At 33.4% G+C, this 22,733-nt stretch overlaps 1 protein-coding gene and 1 long non-coding RNA gene across 2 annotated transcripts in view; one reads left to right on the forward strand and one right to left on the reverse strand.

The window, feature by feature from the left end:
- Window positions 1–22,733, forward strand: part of Dys (Dystrophin) — a 442,182-nt gene that overhangs the window by 53,445 nt on the left and 366,004 nt on the right. Inside the window, exon 34 of the mRNA XM_090113773.1 lies at window positions 512–731. Within this exon, the coding sequence (XP_089969899.1) occupies window positions 512–731 (220 nt within the window). The remainder of the gene's footprint in view (window positions 1–511; window positions 732–22,733) is intronic.
- On the reverse strand, window positions 13,238–14,227 carry LOC149899416 (uncharacterized). The gene is made up of 3 exons (XR_016457886.1): window positions 13,685–14,227; window positions 13,496–13,557; window positions 13,238–13,421 (listed from the first exon to the last, which is right to left on the reverse strand). It is a non-coding gene; the product is annotated as an uncharacterized LOC149899416 (long non-coding RNA).

Consider the following 22,733-nt stretch of genomic DNA (forward strand, 5'->3'; position numbering starts at 1 on the left):
TAGCAAACATGTACAAATATTGGTATTCAATTAAATTATAAGAAATGCAATGCAGTATTTTTTGATATTATGATTGTTTACAGTTGCGTATTGTCCTGTTATTAAACAGTGCTAATATAATTTTAATGAAGCTTTTATATTATAGTGTTTACTATGTGTATGTATATCGACATAACCGTAAAATAGTCTTAAGTGAGAAGCTTTAGTTGACTAAGGGCTGATTTTTCAATTTTTGGTTAAAACTTATTCGTCAAATAATGTAGAAAACTACTATTTTAAAAACGTATTCTAATCGCTCGTATTTGACAGTTTACGTGACATTTTAATATTATCGTGTAATACTTTATTGGACGGATAAGTTTTATACGAGCATTGAAAAATCGGCCCTTATGATAAAGAAAATGAATTAACTTTCCCTATAGTTATTATTCACGTATACTCATTTATATGATTTCTCCATTTTTTCTCCTAATTTTAATCAATTTTGTATTTCTAACTATTTATTTATCAGAAATCGGAAGAGCTAGACGACGAGGTGGACTCGCTACTAGAGGAGTACGACACGATGGAGCGCGAGTGCAGCGCGGCGCGGCACAGCGTGGCGCCCGACGTGCGGGACCGCGTGCTGCGGCTGCGGGACCTGCGGGGGGCCGCGCGCGGGGCCCCGGGGGCACCGGGGGCACCGGGGGCCCCGCCGGGGGAGCCGGCCCGCGAGCAGAGCCCCGCGTCCGGTGAGTCGCATGCCGGGTGGTGGGGCTACACACGCTGGGGTTCCCGGGTTTGTGTGGATATTAGGTACAGATTTGGTTGATGTTGCATTTTTTTATATTTATTTTTTCATAGTATAGGATGTAAGGACGATTATTTTTTTCATTAATGTGAATGACTTATAAGTAGTGTTTATGTGTACTGGTTATGGTTAAAGGGTGGTGCGTTTAATTGATGCGATGTGAATGGAGAAAAGGATGATTTAAATAAATATGACATGATTTTTATGTGCTGTGCTGTTGGCGATGAATAGAGGAATGAATTGTGGTTGAATGTTTGATTATAATTGATTAATTTAATGCAGTTTTGTGTGGTTTTCTTAAGTTCGGATTTTTTTTTTGAAATGATTGAAGGTAGTAAGTAGAGTAGATGGAATTGTGTTATGAGAATAAAATTTCACTACGGTAAACGAACATCGACATGCAATTAAACTGGTTTTACCTACATTTTCCTTGTTTTCATAAACATTTGTTTGTGTTACAATTTTTTTCAATTCTATGATGCATGCAGTTTTAAAGTTGAATGAGTTTTGGTAAATGGTAGATTAGAAGACTGATTTGATGAGATTATAATTTTTTAATCATTACATTTTTTTTATTTATTACTGAAGAGTTTGTTTGTTGTCAATTTACTCATCTATCATGTATAAATACGTTTCACTTTTTCGTGACAATATTTTTAACATATAACTAGGTAATAGAAAGTTATAGAAAGGCAAGAACGGACGTCGCCTTACTACCTGTAAGCTTAATATATACTAATAAGTACGTATATTTTCAATAGAGAAGAATTATTCTGGTCTCTGTACCACATCAAACAATAAACAATAAACTTCAGTCACCAGTGAGCTTTCATCTCCTTATACAATATACTAGTGGTAAAATTGATTTATTTTGTGAGAAACATAACTGGAACGAATCCACAACTTCTGGATTGTGATATTCCTTAATCCCCGCCTTTATCATAAAAAATAAATATTACTTATCCGACAGGTAGTTACAGAAATTAACACAAACATACTCTTCATAATAATGTAGTTATAGATATTTTTAACAAACTCAAAGGGAACCTCAGTAGCCAAGCTATATATTATGTAAATATGTATGTGTGTGTGCTGGGAACAATAAACGTGTTGGTCTCTAACGCTTGTTTTATTCGCTAACCTCTAACTGTGTGGGCTTGCTATCACAATAATATCATTAACAAAACATTAATATTATTCACTAATAAGGCTATTTTCAAGAAAAAAGTGTAAAGCATCTGTACAACGATCTGGAAAAGTGTCTAGGTTCGGAAGGTGTCTACAGTAATTCTACGGAGAAAAGTGTTCATTATACATAAAGGTTTATTGTTGGAATTTGAAATATTGTGTGTTTTATTTACTATAATAAAAAAGTATGTTTAATAATCAAAATGGATCAACAGAATATGTGATTACTGGTCATTGAACTTATACAATGCGATAAAATGTCTTTTCTATTCTGATGAAACAAAAATTTTAAAATTCTAATTCATCTCATTCTTCATTAGCAAAAACTTCACTGTTGGAAGTTGTATAGAAGTCAAAAATGTACTTAACTTTTGTGATATAAAATGTAGAATAAAATGTAGAATAGTAATATTTATCATGCGACAAACCTATACATTTTCATTTAACTGCAAAGACCCATATAGTCGACCGATGTAAATCAACTTTTATTACAGATAACACAGTTTCAGTTGTATATTAATAATAACTTTTCAAATTCTTGAGACAGAATTCAAGAAAAACTAAATATTTCAGACGTGACCTGTCTTTAAATTGAATCAAATTATTATATGCACAAATATATATTAATTTCAATCCATTATTTCAATGTCTTAGAAGTTATCAAAAGTGATGACAAATAAACAATGCGGTTCATCTCGAAGAGAGTTCCCATGGCCTAAATGTTGTCGAAATTGTGGTCTTTCACAGTGCAGCCTCAATGCACAGTATCTGGGTTCCGACCTACATCTCACTACTTGTCACTGCATTATTGATACACGGATCAACGTTACTTAACATCATTCTGGTTTCCATCTTTTGATGGAGTGATCCATTATGCTAATGAAATTCTGTTATTATTATTGGATATATGCTTATAATATAACAATGGGATATGGCTATAATCTCTACACATAATTTCATACAGATCCGACTATGTAGCTGTTTTTGCGTGAAGAGCAACAAATATCATTTTTACAATTATTTGTGTTTATAATCTTTGTGTACTACGATTGCTATATATGCCTCTAAAGTTTAGGTGTTATCGCTGGTTTTGCTATCAAATGGAATGTTATTTAAAATAACTGCTAAAATCTACGCTACGTGATCACATACCTGCGGCACATGCCGATGCTCTTACACTAAACCAGGCTTGTGACGTTAAATATAAAAGTCGGTATGAATTATGCAGCAAGTGAACGTTCTGTTCTGAACATCGTCTCATTGAACGTCAAAGAGCGAGTGGAGTCGGGCAAGTTAATCGCTAAATTAGCCGACAAGTTTTTTCATTAGCGCTCCGCAGTTTGGACTTTGACCTCACGCACACACACGCGCGATCAGCGTACGTACACGTCTCGAAATTTTCTTGTTTGTGTGTGTGATGTGGTTTGCAAAAGGGACTAAATAATTAAATTCATACGAAATTAATTATGTTAAACAACTGCTGTGTATTTAACGACAATATGTAAAACAAAAAATATTCAAATACTGTGGACTTAACAAATTATAACCTACATTTAATAACCTCAATTGAAACTAATCTCATCATATCAACAAGCATCTTATTGTAGTGTTTCTATAGACCGGTAGATTTCACCGAATCCTTCGATAGGATGGACCGGATAGGACCCACTTACCACTGCGCTGATTATGTTGATAGCAAATGCTACCTACATTTGTTAATCTAATCTACATTTGTAGTAATATTCTTAATACAATTATAAGCAGTACAAATATAAATACACGCCTAGTTAAAAATTACTATTGTGATTTAAATTTAGATGAGAATTTAGTGCTTTTTGCAAGAGTATTTCAATTGATTAAAAAAACATCAGCAGGCCACAAAGAATGCAGTATTTTTTTTATTAAAAATGCCATCTATTTTTAAAAACTACTAAATGGAATTTCATCTGCAATTGCAAATAAAATGTTTTTCTTCGCAAAGTTTGTTTATTTGTTCGGTATAATTTGGCAGCCGGCGCCTGCAACGCCGTACATTACCGAAAGTATACCGGCGACGTGCGCCGCATGTCTATGAGCCAGCGAAATTACTTACACGCGTACATGTTGCACGAAAAGCTACATTTCTGAAGATTTACAATTGAAATCGAAAAATATTTATATTTTGATGAATCAAGTACCTTTATTACAAAAATGATGTATAAGGTGGGGTTAGAATTAACTAATATAGTAAGTATGGTTTATTTTCGTATACTAAATCGTATACTGGTCGATAACTACCTACTATGTAGTATATATCGGATCACTAACAAAATATGGAACATCTGAATCGATTTTCTAACTGAATCGGCAATTCTGTGACGTGATTATTTAACATTAAACACCTTCATACACGTTTGCGTGATGTATTCTAATAACAAAATAGCAACGCAATCATTTCAGCCGTTAAATTGAGTTAACTGGCATAACGGAACTAATCAAAAGTTAGCCACTAACAGCGATTACTATACGTGCTACGAAATTAATACGAATATTCCTCACGCGTAGCACCCAAAAACTGCTGAGCGATATGATATCACAAGTTTTATGAGTAACTATAAACCTCTTATATTTTTGTTCCATAAAAATCTACCTAACGATAGTAGGTGCCTACGCTTATCGACCTATACAAGTAACTATATTTTTATTTTTATTAAAACCGGAGTCTCATCGGGCGGTCAACCTTTCAAGTCGTGTGTCATTCGGACTTGTTGTTCGAAAGCGACCTACTTGCAAAGAAAACTGCGAAAACTGCGAGTGACAATAGAGCAGTATTGTAAAGACGAATCACAAAGCTGCTTTCTGGGCCGCGGCGATGAGCCCTAGTGCGGCGCTACGTATCGAAAGAATCTAGCTTTTGTTGACATGACCAAAATAGAACTCCAGTGCCATATTATGAAATAGAGTGGTAGGAAGGTTCTCTTCAAAGCTTATTTCACAAAAAATTCCTTTAAAACATTTTAAGAACTTAACTGAATATATACGATTCAAAATATCACTGTTAAATAAACCAACTGAAATACAAATAAATGCAAAATATTTAACATCGTCTATGTATCGATAAAATATAATGATAAATACGTAGTTGATATCCGTACATCCCTAGAGCGGTGGGTTGTGCGGAAGTAGGCCAATAAGAAAAGCGCAAAGCCTCAAACGGGCTTTTTGTGCGACGCTCCATTTGCAATGTGGATCATTCGTTACTTTCATATAACTCATTGCGGATGCATCTAACACCATTCTAATTAGGTATATTCATATCATCGTGTATGTTCAAATGACGCCGTATGAAGAAATGTTATTTTGAAGAGTAACTACAGTGTTATGGTATGATATCAATGTATAAGACCTGAATTGGTAAGTAGTTTTTTTGCCAAACCTATAACAAAAATTGATTTTCAGCTTTCTGAGCTGCAAGACTTGGTTAAACGAAAAAAGTAATTCTCATTTGAATATACATTTGAGTTAGAATTTATTTCATACATAGTTAAAAAAAAATTCTAAAATATTATGTCGTGTCAAAGATAAACATAAAACTTTGTAGACAGTATTAGCTCGTATATTAAGACATGCCAACTCCAAACCTTTGAATTGTTTCGTCATCATCTGCTTTAACAATTTTAAACTTTATTTCCGTTATAATATGGTTCATTTTATTAGAGTTTTAAACTCTGTGGTTAAAACTTAAAAAGTTCAGAGACGACGATATGGTTATTCAACGGGTGCTTGCTACGGAGCATCGTAGCGGTGTAGCGGTGTAGCGTTACGTAGCACGTGCTACAGATATTATGTAGTGGAGAGTTTGAATACATAGGCTTAACCACGAAATGTAGACACGTCTAGAGCAGATATTTAGCACATGTTCAGGTGACACGTGTTTAGGTATTATTAGCTTCACGATAAACTGTAAACAATGTGTGCTAATTACAAAGCTACGTGATAGTTATCATTTCAATTAGCATTATGGTATTTTATCTTAATTACTCAATCGATTTTATTAATTAAATTGAACCGACCTGAATACAATATCTACGTAACGTTTTAGGTACTTTTTCTAGATAAACACGACCGTCGTGAAGAAGTAGGCCGCTTCATCACAATTGTCTTCATTCAACATAAACATTCATAAAATCACAGAACGAAATACATTAAGATATAAATTTCAGGATTCGCATAAATAACGTGGATTAGGGAAAACGCAGGGACGCGTCGAAAATAAAATAAATGATCACCATCAGTTACCTGCGTGATGCGCCGTACATCAGCCGAACACGCCCGGTAGATAAGGGAAATCCAACTGTTTTCTTTGGAAAACTAGCCACGGATCGTTTCAGCTTAATATATTACAATTTGTCAGGCTAATGCGTCTGCGTTATTTATTAGTCGTTTTATGAGTGCTTTGTGCTTAATGTTGATGACTTATGATTTCCTTGATTTGATAATTAAATGTCTTCTACAAATTGTATTTAAATAAAATGAACTATACATATACTTACCTACTTAGTTAAATATATGTTGCACTGACGGACATATTCTTTCACAAAATGAATACTCACACCTTCTCATCAGAATTATAATGAAACCGATTCCGAAATTCTCTCACGAACTTATTACGCTGTCTGTAATTAATATGACCCCTGTTCATCTCGTTATTAAAATAAATACGTGATGGGAATGTCATAAAAAGGCTTTATATCGTGCCTCAGCTAAGCAATTAAAATTTATCTGGAATATATTTCAGCATAGTTATAAAAGTATTAACTATAACCACATATTATAAGCTCAAATTATTAAATGATATAATAAAAAGTACTGGAATTTATTTCACGTGTCGTGACGCATATTCACAATACTTAAACCTAATTCCATAACTGCTGACTCGGCAGACGTTGTTTTTTCTAATTTAGTTGTATGATAAATAGATGTCGGCCGATTCTCAGACCTACTTGATATGCAAACAATAGGTATTCCATAAAAATCGGTAGAGCCTTTTCGGAGGACAATACCACCACGACATTTTTATCACTATCACTACATAGTATAAAGTCGCTTTCCGCCGTCTGTATTCTTAAATCTTTAAAACTACGCAAGTGCAACTGGATTTTGATTTTTTATAGAAAGAGTGATTCTCGAGGGAGGATATTTATTTATTAGTTTTTATACAAAGCGGGCGGAAAGCTGGTTACTAGCTAGCTGATACACAAACTAATGAAAGCTAGGTCACGCTTTACGATATGCTTAAAGCGTTGATGTGGGCGACATTCCGCGCCGTAAATAACAAAGTTAACCTTTTGAACGCCAATGACATCTATAGATGTCATGCGCAATCGTGCCCTGTGCGCCAACGACACCTATACATGCCAAGAAACAGATCATAGATAAATACAAAATAAACATATTAAACCTTTACTTTTACGTGTTTTATTTATACAGTTTATGAACTGAATCCCCAGTTATTACATAATTGTACACAGTAAACAAAATTGCCAAGTAGTTATTCAAATATTTGATGACAAAAAATAACTTAATTAATGGCTAAAAAAGCATGTTCTCTCGCGCCAATGACATGTATACGTGCCTACTAGTGATGTAGTGTAATATTCAAGGGTAATATTCAACTTCATTAAAATTTCAGCGAAATTACTCTAATTCGCTTAATTTTTGTAATAACTACAAAAAAAATATATAAGCTTAGTCACTGAGAAAAAAGGTAAATACTACATTCTTTGGTATAATACCATATTGTCTATATTGTGGATATTGTTGATTTGAATATTTTCCTTTTCGCCAATCATGCGCATCCCTAGCACAGTATCGATATGCAATCCCTTCTGCGCCATTGACATGAATAGATGTCGGACTGGTGACGTCGTAAGCGCGTGCCGTGTTGTTAAGTGCGGAAAGTTGTAAAAATATTTTATCGAGTATTGCCGAGAGTGTGAGTGCCTTTATTAGAATATTCTTATGATACAAATTGTCGCTATGTCATATCAAAATATGGTAATTGACCTAAATAGGTACCTACATATAATTAGTATTTGTAATAACTCAAGTATTAAACTAAATGATTGGAAAATAAATATGTAGTTTTAATGCAATTCCCTTTATTTAAAGGTAATAGTTGTTTTGATATTTACAAATAAACACTCCACAATAATACCTATAGTTCATATAAACTTAATAAATAAACTCGATAAGTTATAATAATATCTACTTATACAGCTACACATCCCTAATCAGAAGCGAGAGATTATAAAAAAAAGGATGGTTGCCCGCGCCATTGGCATGTATACATGCCAATGGGGCGTAACTGATAGAGAATAGTGCTGTAACTTGCTGCAATTTTATATGTATTTTTGTATCTCAAAAGGTTGATTTTTTTGTTGATAGTTGCTATAAATGTGGTCTTAAGTTTTTACAGTAGGAGATGAGGTTAAATAAATATTATTTTTGTGTTATAAGCTGTTTATTCAAATATTCAGACGTGAATTATTATGTTTAGGTATCGATAACATTTTGGACTCCCTACTATTTTCAAGGTTATCTCATTGAATTTGTGGCTTGGCGTGGAGGGCACGGCGATGCGTTTTTGCTCTGGCGGTCAAAAGGTTAATAAGTTCAGTCGCAGGTCACAGGTGCGCCTGGTGCTATGTGCCGTTACTGTAACGTAATGCCTTCTCTGAGGGAAAATATTCTCAACTATTTGTTAGATTAGATAACTAAAATATCTCATTCTACTGCGACTTACAGAGAGTTAAAATAAAGAATTTTAAATTTAATTTCAAAAATATTTTATATTTGATTTCTGTCCTAGATGGATAGATCGTTAGCAAGGTTAGCTGTCTTTAATGATGAAAACATAAATACATTTTTATTTTCGTGCAATACGTCTTATTAATCCTTTTAAAACACAATCTAGTTCGTCCCCTTTATAATAACCAGGCTTTGATAAAAATGGATTAAATCAGCGTCACGGCTCCTTGCATTATGCATATGCATTATAATTAAGGATAAAATTAACACTATAAACGTAGACTTCATTCGTATTCATAAAGTGATGTTTAAACATGAATTTTTCCAGCATCATTTAACTGAGATTTAAATGAGGAAATATGCTACAGTTGTGTCAAATAACTAAACAAATACGACATCGGGGTCTAGTCGGAAATTTTTATATTGCAACGGCGGAATGTCGTCGTTCCTTTGGTTTAGTGGGCGAAGGGGAGAGACGTGGAATGGTCTTAATATCACTTGCTTTGCTAGTTTGAATAAAATATAAAGGGAAAGTATGTGTCGGTTTAGTCTATATGCGTGCGTATGGTAGCGTAAGAACTATTAGAAACAATGGTATCAAGTGTTGCGTGTTACTTCTATTTTAATCTTCAAATAAACAACATAAAAGAAATGTGACAACTGCATTTATTAGCTTCTATGTTGATCTTAATGAGAAATGAATGTTTAAATCGCAAACTGATGAATTGAACACCAATATCCTAAAATAATTTAGATCGGTTATAGAAGATAGAAGCGATAAATCGTTTGGCGAATCAATTTCAATTTTGTGGGATTAGGGAAGGAGTGGGGAGGCTCGGGGAGGTGTAGCGGCAGCGCCTTGGATACTAAAACGGTTTTTATGAATATTTCGGCGCATTCCTGCAAATTGCTCCGGACTTCGACCGAACGTTCTGGAATTTAAACGCGATTTAACCTCGTCATATTCTATTGAATTACATTATTGTTTGTTGTACATGTACAAGCAATTTAGAAGACGTAGACCTCTGTGCAGTTAGTTTGTTTTAATTGGTAAAACGAAGACAATGCTAATTATTGGCGATATCCAAACTATAAATCATATTAAAAAGTGAATAACGTATAACGTATATTTAATATCAATAAATCCTAGAAATAGAGTCGTAGTTATATTATAAAAATGGTCAGGAATGCTTTTAGCTGTAGTTTGCTATAAAAGCTGCAATACATTTGTAGCACTTATCTGCAATTTCTATTCCTTCGCAAACTCAGAATTGTTTTATTGCGAAGTATGGCTGTTGCAGGAATTACAATGCTCTGATATGAACCTGGAGAATATGTGAGGTATGTTAATATTAATAAATTTGATCTTTTTGTACAGAAAATAATACTTAGACCGATTTTTCTCATATTTACTGGAGATATTCGTTTACAAAATACATTATAAATCCGATAAAACTTGGTAAGATTACATTTAATCAACATTAACTTTTAGCAACGATCGTTTACAGCAGTACCTACTTACTGTAGAGGTAGGTATTTTAATCATATTAAATATGTAGGTATCTCCTATTTCAAGTAGCAAAATATCCTTAAAATGAAAACGCTTGACAGCTATAAAATCTAAATATTCTAAAAATAGACTCAAGATCGGATTAATTAATTCGGAATGTAACTCCACAATCACATTACATTATCTTGTTCTCTCGCTGCTTCATTGCGCACTATAAGTAGTGGAGGCTTATGTGTGTTTATCGTTTACAAGACATATTGTAGCCTACGGGTTTATGCAACATTGAGTAGTGTACACAACGTTATTGAATGTGTAAGATGCTAAGGTTGCCTACAATAGGAGTTTTTTTTTGACAGAGCACGTTAAAAATTTATCATTCAAACAAGAGTCATACATTTTAGCCATATTCCACTATGTGAATTGAACATTCAATTCGATTTCGATTTATTGGTTTTAGGACAACGTGGAGTGGAAATCTTGCTCTGCTGAAACTTAACTCTGTATGATTTTTAAACTGAAAGACTTATATGATTTATTTCATATATTACAAAATCTTATATCAAAGAAAGAAGGTTTCATTTGAAATATATTTTAATTTTTTTGAATGAAATATTAAAAGCACCGTCACTGCGCTGTATAACGCCGTCCGCGTGCCGATTACACATTCAGATGTTTAATTAAAGAGCGACAAGCCGTGAACAGTCGTCATCTGTTAGCGTCGTGCCGGTGTCGTGCCGGGGTCTTGTCGTTGCTACGATTTCATTAAGACGATACACAAAAAAAAATCAACTGCTTGGCGGGCGGAGTCTAAAAGCTCGCTATCGCGAACGCGGGTGTGCGCGAAGTCATTCTTGCAAACTCGCCGCGCTGCCGCTGGCCGACTCGGGACAAACATGTATGGAGTCGTCATACAGTTATAATATTGTCATACATTTATTTAATTGTTGATTTATTGGTTTTATTTTCTTGCTTATAAACAAATAATCTTCTTTTTAACAACTACTTAGACATTATTAATAATAATTATCATTTCGTAATGTTTACTTTATTACAAAATAATACAGGTTATAAATAATCTTTAAAAAATATTGTTACTCTGAAAAAATGAAATGGTACTCAATAACGCGGACTACTGAATTGATTTAGATAGAATTTGATGCTGACGTAGATATTACATCATGCCCAGAAATGAAAGGTACTATTTCTGAAAGAAGTTATAAACCCTAATTCTTCTCAGTCAAAGTCAAGAGTGGAAGATATCACTAATACAGTAAAACTGATGCGAAACTTTGGATGTTAATTTGTATATTTTTTTGTTAGTTGTTACTTAATCACGTCAAGACTACATTACCAATTTTGATAAAATATAGCTAATTGCCTGGATTTACACATAGGATACTTTTTATCCGAACTGAACACTTCTGTGGGAAAAAACAGGATTCACGATATAACCTAATTCCACGCGGGCAAAGCCGCGGTCGGAATGATATTTTTTTAAATAAAAAAATTGTTTTAAAAAAAACACAAAATATATTGACGCATGTATTTATTTTTTGCACTCTATTATAATTGTAATTATTCATTACAAATAATCAAAATAAAATAGCCAGAACAAAGTTAGGCCCTGGTAGGGTAGGTAGGCAGGTACAGCAATGTGAGACGAACACTGGCTTATTTATACCAATAATAATGTATTATAAACATTAAATTAAGTTTACAACAAAAATACATAATATTAGCTAATGTGAAAACGAATCAACCAATCATCCCACAACAATGAAATGTGCACACAAATATTCATCCAAATCGGTTCATGTGATTAGGAGGAGTGACTGCAGCGCCATCTTCCGGGCCCAATTGTGTTTCCAGATCACCCAGGAACTCAATTTAATATACTTACACAAAATTTTTCGAAATGAAAACTCACATTACTATGTAAATATGAATATAAACCTGTTTTAGTACTAATAGACCGGACTCTCAGTGGAGTTTCGTTTGCAAAAATCGCGGACCTAAATCTGACTTCTGATATATATTGTATAGATCCCAGACATCCTATAGACAGATGTTGCCAACCAGTTTTGTGGTCCCCCTGCCCGCACCCCGGTAATTAAATATGGCATACAAAGAAAAAAATAAAAATTTCCAAAACATGCCGTGTGGGGTATCAAATGAAATAACTTATTGAGTAGATCACGAATATATAGCATACTATATACATTTCTTACACTTTCTCTAAGATTTTTTAGAAAATTTACGAAAATGGTCCATTTTTGAGTTAACTTTAAACCACTATAGATTGAAAACTCATGAATATATTTTTTAAATTATTATTTTAAATAATTAACAATAGTCCATTGTTTACGATTCAATATTTCGTACAGTGAAATAGTTGCATGGGGGAGTGGGGGGAGCATTCAAAGATGGCGAGTATATTTTCAAGTTCATATAGTATATAGTTATTTTCATCAAATCCACCACATAGCTCACTTATATTATATTACGAACTATTGAATCATAAACAATGGACTATTGTTAATTATTTAAAATAATAATTTAAAAAATATATTCATGAGTTTTCAATCTATAGTGGTTTAAAGTTAACTCAAAAATGGACCATTTTCGTAAATTTTCTAAAAAATCTTAGAGAAAGTGTAAGAAATGTATATAGTATGCTATATATTCGTGATCTACTCAATAAGCTCTTTCATTTGATTCCCCACACGGCATGTTTTGGAAATTTTTATTTTTTTCTTTGTATGCCATATTTAATTACCGGGGTGCGGGCAGGGGGACCACAAAACTGGTTGGCAACATCTGTCTATAGGATGTCTGGGACCTATACAATATATATCAGAAGTCAGATTTAGGTCCGCTATTTTTGCAAACGAACATCTCCTTGGAGCCTGCTCTATAAGCAATTTCCCGCACAGGTGTAGTAAGTATAAATGAGATAAATATCAACATCAAATTCTTTATACAACATACTTATCTACCACCTACTAAGAAATGTAATTCTTGAAATTTTTTCGTATTTTTTTAAATATAATACTACTCCAATGAGCTCCTGTTCCATATTACGGCCACCATACTTCCACTAAGTTCACCATGATTTTTTATTTCTTTGCACTTTGTTGCTTTTTGCTAAAAATGGAATCATGCGATAAAACCAGTAGAGCGTTGATAACATACATTTTTGACTAAATAAAGGTACTTACGAAGGAGTGGGTTCACATTGTGAACAATCAGTGGGTTTATTTTCCTTCTGGATTCCGGATTTCTGAAAAGATTATCTATGCTATAAATGAAAAAAATCTTACACATTCGTTATGTACTTAAAACAGGGGTACATATCAAACATCGTCTATAATACAATTATCATCAAATTTAAAATAAAACCAACTTACTTCATTAATTTGTTCCAATTGTAAGCATTCTTTTTCCTCCAACCTTTATGTTTCTTCTTCTTATTTTCTTTATTGTCCCCATTTGTCTCATTTTGTCTTATTGTGTTGTCACCCTTTTTTACGATGGCGCGAGCGACACAAGTTCCCCGTGTGACGGCCGTAGCGGGAATGACTCGTGCAGCGATCGGGGTAGGAAGGTACAGGGCGGCTCTCGCTATATTGGCTGGTCGCGCGCTAATTTCAAGTATTTCTTGTTTATTTCAAAACCATCGCATATTTCAAAATTCTAAATCGGTAGACGTATAGGTTGTATGTTTTATAGTTAATATCCAAAAAGTCGTAACTTTACGTTTGTTATTTTGAAGATGCCAGAGATTAAAAAAAAATAACAATGAGAACTTTGTATTTTTTTTCTATCGAGAAAATATCATGGAATCATGTTTCTAAAACGGTAGACGTATTGTGTTACTATTGAACTTTCTTGTCAAGAATTTTCATCACGACAACTTTAATAATATAAAAATTACGAAGGTTTAAAAAGGGCCGTAAATGTTAGAAAAATTAATTCATCACCTTAAACCGTCCATATTGATATTGTAAATGCGAGACTAAATGTCGATCAAATCAAATTAAACACATTACGTGTTAAGATATTTTGCTTTTCATTGCTTGGAAAATTGGAAATGCTATGCTACTGAAATATATATTTGTAATACAATATTTTAGTAAATAGTATATTGCAAATTACTAACGTCTGTACATTACAACTTACATAACCTACTCTACAATTAGTCAAATATATTTCTCAATTTTTTCTTATATCAATGCATCAAACTTACGTCAGAATTTTAAAACCTCGTGTTGAATTTACATAAATATCGATTGATTGAAATAATATAAAATACGTCTAAAATTCGATACATTTGTATAAAGTGAATTGCATCTATTATTTCATACCTACTAGATCATATAGAGACCCTTGCTCTGCAACCTGTCACCCTCACGGATCAGAAGAGCGCACTGAACTTTTATGTTCGACTATTGACGGCATATTATATTGCAAGAACAGCATTAAGGTGAAATTGGTATCATAAGATTTACATATTTTTTGTCAGTTTTAGTCTTTATTATGGTGAGGAACATGTTAGGAACAATATTCACACATGTACAAGCATCAAGTACAAAAAAAATAAGTTTGTCCGTTTTTTATAATCATTAAAATAACAGCAGATGTGAGTGAATTTATGTTTTATTACAATAGAAGTGACGGCAAGTCGCTCAATTTTTTTTAATTTCTAGTTATGTATTAATATTACATACTAATATTTAAACATTGATAATTTATAAACGTTTTATAGAGCATAAACCTTTCCATACAGGAGCGCAAAAGCTCCGATATCATTAATCATTTTGAGAATTATTTTACAAAGTCAATACTAGGGAAAGCTGAAAAATGTTTTTTAACCTGCGTATAAATAAGAAAGATGACAGGTTTTCGATGATCATGATAGCGTATAGGTAGTTTAGAAATAGATTATTAATGCGATATCTGCTATAATAATAAATAAAGCTTTTTTTTACTAATACATATTTTGACTACCCTGACCAAAATTTCAAATCAGATTAATTTTACACACTAACACATACTACAATCTAAATAAGATAATATAATTTCTCTTAATTTAATTATCGTTTATAAAGTTATCAAAACAGCTCAGACGTGTGGCTAAATAACTTTTCGGGTTCCACGACTCCGGCCATTGTTTCTGATGAAGTGGTAGCCCTATCTTAGAAATAACCAAACAGTGCGTACGATATCCCATAAGCCTAGGGTCGGACGAGGGCCTTGTTCAGGGCTGTCAGCGACACTGAAGGGCTCGCCACTGAGGTGTCCGCTCTTGCTCTACTGCTTTTTGTGTGTAGAGCTTTTGTAGAGCACAAGTTTTATTGATGAATCAAAATATGAAAGGTAGGGATTTGAGTCATAATAATGTTGTGTATGTTAGAAGCTATGACGAGGAAAACGTGAAATAAATAATGAACGTCTAAAATGAAAAATATAAGCGAAGTTAAAACGTTACCTTAAATTCTACATTGATGATCAATTCATCGCGTAGTTTCAAAATACGATAAATAAGTTGACTGCATAACTAACTCACTTTGAAACTGCAGTATACAATTAAGTGTTTTTAAAGTTAGGAATGAAACCGTAGAACCTCTACAGCATAACGTAGAGGCTTATAACGCTATCGTAGCGTCTACGAATGTCATATTTTCTAGATCAGAAATGAAAAAAATTGAACCAAAACAAAAACGGAAGCTGCAGTTAACAGTGCATGATACAACCATGCTCTCAACGCATTAAGCTAAAGTCGTCATTTTATCTTCCCACGTACGATCCATTTTCATGCAGTGATAGCACCCTTCTAATCGGAAATATATTACGAAGCGACGGCTCTGAAAGAAAACATCCTGTAGCAGCGTCAATGGACACATTGAAAGGCCGGGAAAGCGTAGAGCGAAAGGGAAATATAGGGCTATGTCCGTAGGATAGGGACGGATGCCCTAGGGGAAAAATTTCCCTCTCGTTAAAACGTTAGTCTGACCCTAACGTCTGAGGCGGGCGGACGTGGGGTGACTTTTTCTTATAATTAAAACCACGTGTTTCGATCGTAATTCTTGTGCCGTGTTGTGTGTGTGAGTTTGTGAGTTTCAGGGTGAATTTGAGAAAGAGTTGTTAAGGTATTGTGTCTATTATCGTATTGTGTGCGTTTGACAGGAATTTCTTTGTTGTTGTGATTTATGTCGGTATCACTGCACGCTATGTGGCGGCGAATAACTTTGTTTTATGCGGAATGGCCTGAAATTCTGCCAAAATATATTGTGAGCGTGTTTTAAACGCGTGTACGTAATTTTTATGTAGTGAATATAATATTTAATAAAGTAGAGACTGAGTTTGATAGAGACGAAATAATATAAATATGATTATTATTAAATCTTTAAATGCTGCTGTCGTTCTTAACTAATTTATATTTGCCCTGTATACTAAATTGGATTCGTTTTACGACACAAGTCTGCATACCTAAGCGACGCTGACATTCATCACATTGTACAAATTTTTCGAGCCTAGAGAATTAAAGCAACGCTTAGAATGACATTCGAGTTTTTATTTATTAATTCTTCATTACTTCTTTAACATATGTAGAGCACATTTACCTTTTCTTTATCGTAAGCAAGTTTTAAGTAAGTTACTAAATACTAAGAAATAATAAAATGTAAAAAGTTTCTCTTCATTAACAGGCAAATTATGAATAACTGAGAAAAAAGTAGAGATTGTAGAGCGAATAGGATATATTATGTAAAAAAAGTTATTCAACAAGTCGATGATTATGTTATATGCTTTTATGACATATAGTTAAGCGAAAGCATTTCCTTATAAAAAAATGTTAATATAACTAACTACTTTGCCTATAAAATCGTCAATAACTAACTACTTTGCCTATAAAATCGTCAACAAAAATACATAGAGCAATATTCATATTTATACAATTTAAAATTGATATATTAATATATTGAAGTTCCAAGATGTCTCTACATGCTACATACATGTTGAATTCATAATCTTGAAGGCGGTTAAACACACTGACTTTTACACCGTCGTAAAGTTCGTCGTTATTTTGGATGACGTCATCACCTTATCCGCAGAAAAAGTCCAAAACTTTCACTCGATCCAGCTACAGAGCTACAGCTACAGTTTACTTCAAGTTGGAGCGAGCTGTTTGTTGTGTGGAAGTTGGCGTGTGTCCTGACTGACAATACGCTTTGGACTTAATTAGATATAACCCTTTTGTTTTCATATATTTTTTATGTAGTCTAGAGATTAGGGTTTAGTTTGCGTATACTTTATGTTGGATATTCTACATTCGTTACACAAAAAGTATCGTATGACGCTCTCCTAGTTCAAAACTATTAGGACGCTAAAATTGCTAGAAGTTTGATGAAAATGGAACATAAAAATTTAGTAGTATTTAAACATGGTGTCAGTAGACGGATTTGAATAATAGTAAGGCTTGCTTACTTGCTTTAATTTTATTTGCTCCAATATGGCGGTAATTTTTGCATGTTTCAACCAGATATAAATAGCGTACTAGGAAATGAAATTATGTTAAAATGTACCGAATACCAACAGTAAACATACACGAAATTTAAATACATTTCCATGAGAATACTTATATTATCCTCGCGTGTAATGTAAAGGTGATTAAGTTGAGTATTCATTGTGAGTACGGGTTGAGTGGACGGCGTTCGCAAATTGCAGGAGAATAACAAGAGCCCTCACCACTCGGAGGAAAATCCCTCTTTATTTAACTAGCTTACACTCTAACTTGTATAGAAATAAAATAAAATGTTAAATCGTTGTCACAAGAGCGCTCGAACTCCAATCAGCTGTGCTTTTTGTGACATTCCGAAGACGAAGTGACGCAATTTACACTGGAAAAGAGAATAAATATTGGAAAGTATTTGTTTTTACTTGACGCTTAAATACTCGATACGACGGTGTTGTTTAATGTTTTCTTTGCGATGGTATTAAAGCTCTATACAAATAATAAAACAATTCAATATTTTTATGGCAGTACAGAAATAACGGTGTTTTTCTTCATAACTAGATGCTGTAAGAGATAACACTGACTAAATGAATGTTAAATATTTTTAACATAATATACGTATAATCTGCATACGGTACATTAAAACCAATTTTATTCATTATACTAAAATAGCAGATGTAACGAATAATTTACAACGAGTAAGGTTACAGAACGTGTGATGTAAATTAAAGCAACGCTGAGATTAAGGAAAATACGCCACGATGAACTCACTCGTACTTTCATTTTACAATTCGTTATGTTTATTACCGTATAAATGTTGAAAGAAAAATAATATACAAGTGAACATATTATTCAATCATTTCCATTATTTAAATTATGTAAAAATATTTCAAAATACCGCATTTTAAACGTAATTATTAGTTGAATACGGCGTGTGTTTTAAGATGGCGGCGAAGGGACTGAACCCCTTGACTTCTATTATCCGAATATTTATGGGCAGCGTCTGGGCCTTTGGGTGTCTTTAAAATATCGCTACTGAGGTATTTCACGTAACTTCGAGAAAATTGATATCATTTTACCCTTTGTGTGCGTTTCATGAAGTTATTTTTACTGCAAATAACACGATTAATATGGACAAGAGATAAGAATTTTAATTAAATTTGTTTTCAAAGAAGAAGATTTGCTATCATAAATTAAGAGCTAATTATCTCTGAATTGCATTAGGTTTACTTACCGATAATATTTGGAAGTAACAAAATACATAAATACAAAAACTACAATTTGAGTTAGTTTCTTCTTATGATGCTAATTTTTTATGATTGAATTCTGAAAGTAATACACAATAATCGTATTAGATCGTTAGGAGTTAATAGCATAATAACAATTAATTTGTCTTTTTTAAGTTCTATAAGTCACCACCTTAATGTATTGTAAGTCAATTCAATTTATTAAAATGAAGTTATAGAAATAAACAAACGGTTTGACCGGAAAGTATGATAATCCACAAATTTCGATTTATATATTGCTTTTTGCGGTTTCAAATAATTTGATGCAAACAGCTTTAGGCGCTTTCATTTGCATTCGACTGTTTCGAGATTATTTCCAGCAATGTTTTTATATCAATAAACAATTTTATATGTTGATACCTAGTTTAATGACCAAACACATGAGTTAAAAGACGTTACTTTGATAACTTACTAAAAAAAATTTATACCTGACAATAATTTATCCAAAAACGTCTAGGAAATCCATATTAGTATCAAAGCGTGTTTCTTATTACTAAAAAAGTAAACAACTGATTTGTGGCTGTTGTGAATACAAATTAATCATTTTAATTAAATACGTTTCTCTCGCTCTGTGAAGAAAAGGGCAGCTCTGTTACAACGAGTTACAAAACTTTCTAATGACGGTGTTAATGAATTAGAAATCCAGCTGATATCATCTAATGGGACCACAGAATGTCCCGCGTCCCCGGGGTATGGGGTATGGGGCAGGTGCTTTTCACTCTTTGATCGATGAAAATGTGAGTAGAATTCTAATGTTCCTTTATTATAAATCATATCTGGCCACAGAGTTATACATTTGTCTCGACCAGATTTCGTACATAGGAGCTCTTATAACTTAAACCTGAAACAAAACAAAAACAATTATTCGACATCTATTCGTAACTATACTATAATAATGAAATAGCACAAAAATAAATATGGAATAAATAGGTTAAATGACTTTGGTGGCTTATCAAAGTTCATCATTAGGCGGGTTCACACAGAGCGAGCAGCCTCGAGAAGCAATTGCTTCACTGTACATAGCGTGCACGTGGTTTGTGTGAGGAAATCGCGTGTGTCATTTTACTCGGTCGAGCCACGTCCACACTGACCAAGATCCTCCCGCAGTTATAGCATCGCGAGGCTGCACACTCTGTGTAGACCCGCCTTATCACATGTTAACTTCTGTGTAGGCTACTTCGCGCAGTATTACATGTTAACTTCTGTGTAAGCTACTTCGCGCAGTTATGCTTCGCGACTTCGCGTCAATTACGGCTCATCACGACAATGCTCTCAATGACGCATAGTGACGAAACGATGTATCTAGTCAGAAGTGAGCAGTGACTATATAATTTTATGATATACTGTGGCCATAAACTCGCCGTGTGCTTTTTATTGCCCTCTGCAGTCGTTTGCCAACTTTATTGCGAGGTTCGATTCCCGCTGATAGTCATTTTTGTTTGTGCATAATTTTTCGTAGTTTTGATTCTATTTTAAAGTTTATTTAGTTGTATAAAATATCAAAATTTATAAACCTAAACTGTACCATTCGACGTATCTACATTGGTAGAGTTATCTTGTTTTCTACAAGCTACTAAAAGATCTTGATTTAGTTGTAAAATTTAATAATGACTTCACTATTTGCATTATATTTATAATTAACACGTTAATATAAACCACAACGACCACTAGCATAAAAATTGAACCACCAAAATTGCGAGTCCTTCCGGGTGAACAAAGCAAATTAAATAAAAAGAGCGAACACGCGATCACGTCACTTTCGAATAAATCATGATTAGCTTGTGGCAGTGGGTTCGATTCCGGCCAATTAAGATAACGTCGGTTCATATCAAGTGATAAGAGAAAACTTGAAGCAAACTTCACTTTGAATAATTTTTGTTGATTGAAAGTTTTTTTTATCAGCGACTACGGGATCTTAATTTGCTTTCGTGTTTCGATCATTATCATTTCCTGACCCACTGGTAAAAGCATTATGAAACATGAAGGTTCTATGTTCGATAATCTTTGAAAACAAAGCACAAAAAAATGAACAAAGCATAGGTACGAGATCGATCAATTCGTCCATGCAAATCGAATCGTCGAAACCTGTAGATATTACTCGCTGTGTCGTCTCCAAATCTATTCACGTTTGCTAATATTTAAAAGTAATATAAGAGATATACTGATATTATCTTAATATCTAAATCGATTGATCGATTTTATCATTGAATTCGTACAAACAACACAATTGACAAAAAACAACTTTACTAAAATATGTATTTATATTTCCAAGAAATATTAATATAATTATTGTTACACATTTAAGGTGCTGAAAAAATTCCGTCAACTTTTCAAAAGTATACGCAATCCCTTCAGAAGCTTCAGAGAAACTACATTAACATTATATGTGTAAGAAATATCACATTACAGTCTATTGAAGTGTAATCAAGTAATTAATAATTATCTACTCGGCAGGATATTATTACATATTGTTATGGATAAGGCGAATTTTTGAAAGCTTTGAAGAGCCATCAACACGTCGTGATCCAGCACAAGTGACGGCCCCTGCAATGCGGTGTTTGGGCTAATTGCGCCGATTACTGTACGAGTATATTTGCATTATTTTCGATAGTTTGTGCCAAAAAATATTAAATAAATAAATTCAAATATTTCATAAAAATTTCATTGCGGTTGTAAAGCTGATAAACGAAGCAGTAGTATTCTAACGATATCATATTCGCAATACGTAGCTTTGTTATGCTAGTTTTCCATCCTTTAAACAGTTATATATTTTCATAGAAAACAAATAAAAGCAATGGCTATATTTATATTAGTAAATTAAATACATATAAAGAAGTCTAAATCAATAACTTTGGCTCAGACAGCCCTGCAGCCATTAGTGCAGTCTTGGTACAATTAAAAGGTTCGATTCCCAGTAGAGACTTAAACTTTCAGCACATTGTGAGGCGGTTATTGAAATCTATTAGCTATAATATACCTGTACTCTTGTCCCAGAAGAGACAATAGTCTAGTCTAGTCTAGAGTTTAAATACTTGGATATTTTGCAGCATTCTGCAGTACGATCATGTTACTGTGGAATTATACACTTATATTACATTTGACAGAAATAACTGTATGTTATTGAATCGAACTAACGTTCTAACCAAGGCTTATTTTACAAAAAACACGAATTCACAGTTAGTTGCAAGTAGACTGACGGATGCTAGTAGCCCTAAGGTCTACTCTATATTTTTATGTATGTATCCAGCACAAATACGAGTATACAAATAGTCATATGCAATATTGAAAAAGCCTCATCCTGAGGATAGCTCCAATCGTTTGATTTCGGTTGTTCTTTTCAAAACGCTGTCGATAATAGCTTCATGCCCCGGCTTTTAGGTATGTCGTAGATGTTGTTTCTGGTAATTATTTCTTTATCTACTTTAAAATTACGCCAGTCACATTTTAATATCTCTTCAAGATAAGTATATTTTCGCATTTATAATATTAGAATAAATGAAAATGAAGACGAACATTGGAGAAGTGAACATTAAGCTCATAAAACATTTTACGTGACGTCCCGAACGAGCAGCCACTCGAGACGCCTTTTGTTCCAAGCCGAGATGTTTGATCTTATGTTAATGTAGACAGATACTGCTGCCTCGTCATAGAACACTG

This window comes from Colias eurytheme, chromosome 20 (assembly GCF_061535395.1).
Source record: "Colias eurytheme isolate Ceu_HAF_F1 chromosome 20, ilColEury1 Martin Lab GWU primary, whole genome shotgun sequence".
Lineage (NCBI taxonomy): Eukaryota > Metazoa > Arthropoda > Insecta > Lepidoptera > Pieridae > Colias > Colias eurytheme.